Consider the following 3,160-nt stretch of genomic DNA (forward strand, 5'->3'; position numbering starts at 1 on the left):
AAAAAAAAAAAAAAAAAAAAAAAAAAAAAAAAAAAATTTTAAGTTTATTTACAAGAATTTTTTTTTTTAAACTTGACAAAAATTTATGAAAATTTAAAAAAAAAAAAAAATAAAAATAAAAAGATAACTAGTTTGTGTAAATTTTCACAGTTGTTTGATAAAATATAAAAAAAATTATTTCTAAAATAATAAAATTTCATTTTTTCTCCTTTTTTTTTTTTTTTTTATTTATTATCTCCACATTTTTAATCATTTAATGAAAAAAAATATGGGTTACTTAAAACTTCTTCAATTTTTAATCTTTCGCTTGGGGCCCTTAAAAAAAGGAAATTCATTTAAAATATTTAATAAAATATAAAAACTAAAATAAATTTTATAAATATATGTGTATATATAATGATATAAAATGAAATAAAATTATAAATATATAAATGTTAACCATTTTAAAAGTCCATCTATGATATTAATTAATTCTTTTTCACTAAAGAAATAAGATGTAATAATTTTAATACTTATTATGTAAAAATAAAAAAGTATTCATATAGTTAAAACTAAATACACTCAAAGTAGAAAAAAATATTTAAAAAAAAAAAAAAAAAAAATAATAAATTCGTAATTAATTTCTTTATTAATTTTCATTAATATCTATTATTTGAACTTTAGAAAAAAAAAAAAAGTAATATAGTTTTTCAATTGTTTTTTCTAAATTTTTTAATTTTAACTTTTCTTCTAAAGAGTGTTTTAGTATATTGTTCCATGATAAGGGGAGAATATTTAGTTCACACAATTCTTTAATAAGCAAATTCTTTAAGTAAAAAAAAAAAAAAAAAAAAAAAACTAAATATTATTTTTCTATTATATATTTTATTTAAAGGTTATTACATTTTTTTTGCTAGTGTAGTCTTTTATATTCTCATAGAAACTCCTTATACAATTCAAAATAAGTTACAATTATTTTTTTTTATTCGTTTTTTTTTTTTTTAATTTCTTTTAATTTTATTTACATTTTTGGAGATCCTAAAACTTCAATTATATTTATTATTTGTGAACATTCTTCTGAAAATCTTTTTAAAATATAAAATATTATAATGTTATCATATAAAAAAAAAAAAGAATAATTTAATCTATCATAAAATAATTATTTTTTTTTTAATCTCTGACTGGTCTTTTTTAAATTTTCCTGGAAATAAAGGACAAAAATTTATTAATTCAAAAATTATGCATCCCAAAGCTAAATAATTAAAAAATTAATTTTTGTTTGCAAAAAAATAAAAAAAAAAGTAATTTGTAAAAAAGAATTTAAAAAAAAATAACTAACACCATAAATCTACTTCTGTCTAAAAAAAAAAAAAAAAGGAAAAAATAATAATATAATATAAGAAATACTTAATATTTTATAAAAAAAAAAAAAAAAAATATTTTAATATAACCGTATAATACATTGAACCACATAATAATTCTGGTGCTCTATACCATCTTGAACAAATATATGGAATAGAAATAATATTATTATGAACTTTTTTTGCTGATCCTTTAAAAATTAAAAAAAAAATAAATAAATTATCTTTATATTTAAATAAAAAAAAGGTAAATGACTATTTCAATCTAAAAAAATTTTTCTTTTACCTAAATCACATATTTCTACTTGAATAGTGGATGAATCTAAATCAATCTTTAATGAAAAAATATATATAAATATATATATATATATATATATATATATATATGTGTTTAATATTTTTTCCTAATTACTAAAATATTATCTGGTTTTAAATCTCTATGTGCAAAGTTATATTTATGTAAATTTTTTAGTCCTAAACATATTTGACTAAAATATATTCAATATAAATATATATTTTCTTTATAATTTTTTTTTTTTTTTTTTTTTATTATTATTTACTATATGATAGTTTTTAAATCAGATGGTGAAATTCTAGTAGATCTAAAAAATAAAAGCAAAAAAAAAAAAAAAAATGTATTTTCTATCAGAAACCTAAATTTTTATATTTTTCAAAAGTATAACAAATTTTTATATGCATTTTTTCTTATTTTAAAATAATTTATTTATTTTATAAAATATTTTAATTTATATAATTTTACTTATTTTCTTTTTTTTCTTGTTTTTTTAATCTAATATATTTTCCCAAACTATGAGTCATATACTTAAATACAATATTCTGAATTCTAAATCCCTTTTTAGTAATTGTATAAAAAATAGACTTTATATTTACTATATTTTTACTGGAATTCATTTTTTTCAATAAATCAACTTCTCTTGAAACCTTATTTCTCCTTTTTTTTTTATATAAAGAAGAATATAGTAATAAAAAATTTCATTCAATATATTTATTTATAATTTTACATTTTCTTAATTTTTTATTTTTTAACCATTTAGGAGATCTTTTTATTGCGACTGCTTCTTGTGTACAAAGATCAACAGCTGAATAAACTTTTCCGAAAGTTCCTTTTCCAATTAATTTAATTAATCTATAACGAGGATTTTCTTTTTTAATACTTTTTACTTTATTCATTTTATTTATAGTTTTTATTATTTTTTATACATTTACGATATAATTCCTATATAAAACAAAAAAAAAGGAAAAATATTTTCAATAATATTAAAAACTTTATAAATGTAAAACAAAAATATTTTCGTTTTTAACTAATTAGTAGAATGAAATATGTTCTATATGTTATTTTTTTTTTTAAAATAGGAATAGACAGAACAAAGAAGAAGAATATAATTGAAAATGGTACAAGAAATGTTAGTTTTTTTTCTTTTTTTTTTATATATATTTCTAAAGATATATCTTATTAATATACTAAAAAAAAAAAATATAAATTTTGTACTGAAAGAGAATAATCATAAGTTGAATTGAAAAATAGGAAAATTTCATGTATGTACATAAAGCCTTAAATTTTTTTTCACTTAATTTTTTTTTTTTTTTTTTTTTTTTTTTTTTGCATAATGATGCATTTTTATTAAAAAGGAAACTAGGAAAAAATAGTGAAAACTTTGATTGATAAAAATATATTGCAAACAAAAAATGAGTTAAAATATGAAAGAGTATTAACAGAGGGTGACATAGCAGCAAAAAGGCNTTCTTTTTTCTTTTTGTTTTTCTTTTTCTTTCCCCTTTTTTTTTTTTTTTTTTTTTTT

At 15.8% G+C, this 3,160-nt stretch overlaps 1 protein-coding gene across 1 annotated transcript; it reads right to left on the minus strand.

Annotated features, from left to right (window-relative positions):
* Nucleotides 1-245: 245 nt before the first annotated feature.
* On the minus strand, nucleotides 246-2,531 carry PGAL8A_00512300 (protein kinase, putative; the record flags this gene model as incomplete). Its single annotated transcript, XM_028673949.1, has 13 exons — nucleotides 246-315; nucleotides 440-481; nucleotides 723-805; nucleotides 883-925; nucleotides 1,005-1,064; nucleotides 1,162-1,231; nucleotides 1,319-1,337; nucleotides 1,431-1,531; nucleotides 1,627-1,672; nucleotides 1,753-1,828; nucleotides 1,901-1,942; nucleotides 2,101-2,292; nucleotides 2,389-2,531. The coding sequence occupies 13 exons, from the start codon at nucleotides 2,529-2,531 to the stop codon at nucleotides 246-248; spliced, it is 987 nt and encodes a 328-aa protein (XP_028530351.1).
* Nucleotides 2,532-3,160: the final 629 nt, after the last annotated feature.

This window comes from Plasmodium gallinaceum (genome assembly GCF_900005855.1).
Source record: "Plasmodium gallinaceum strain 8A genome assembly, contig: PGAL8A_v1_152, whole genome shotgun sequence".
NCBI lineage: Eukaryota > Apicomplexa > Aconoidasida > Haemosporida > Plasmodiidae > Plasmodium > Plasmodium gallinaceum.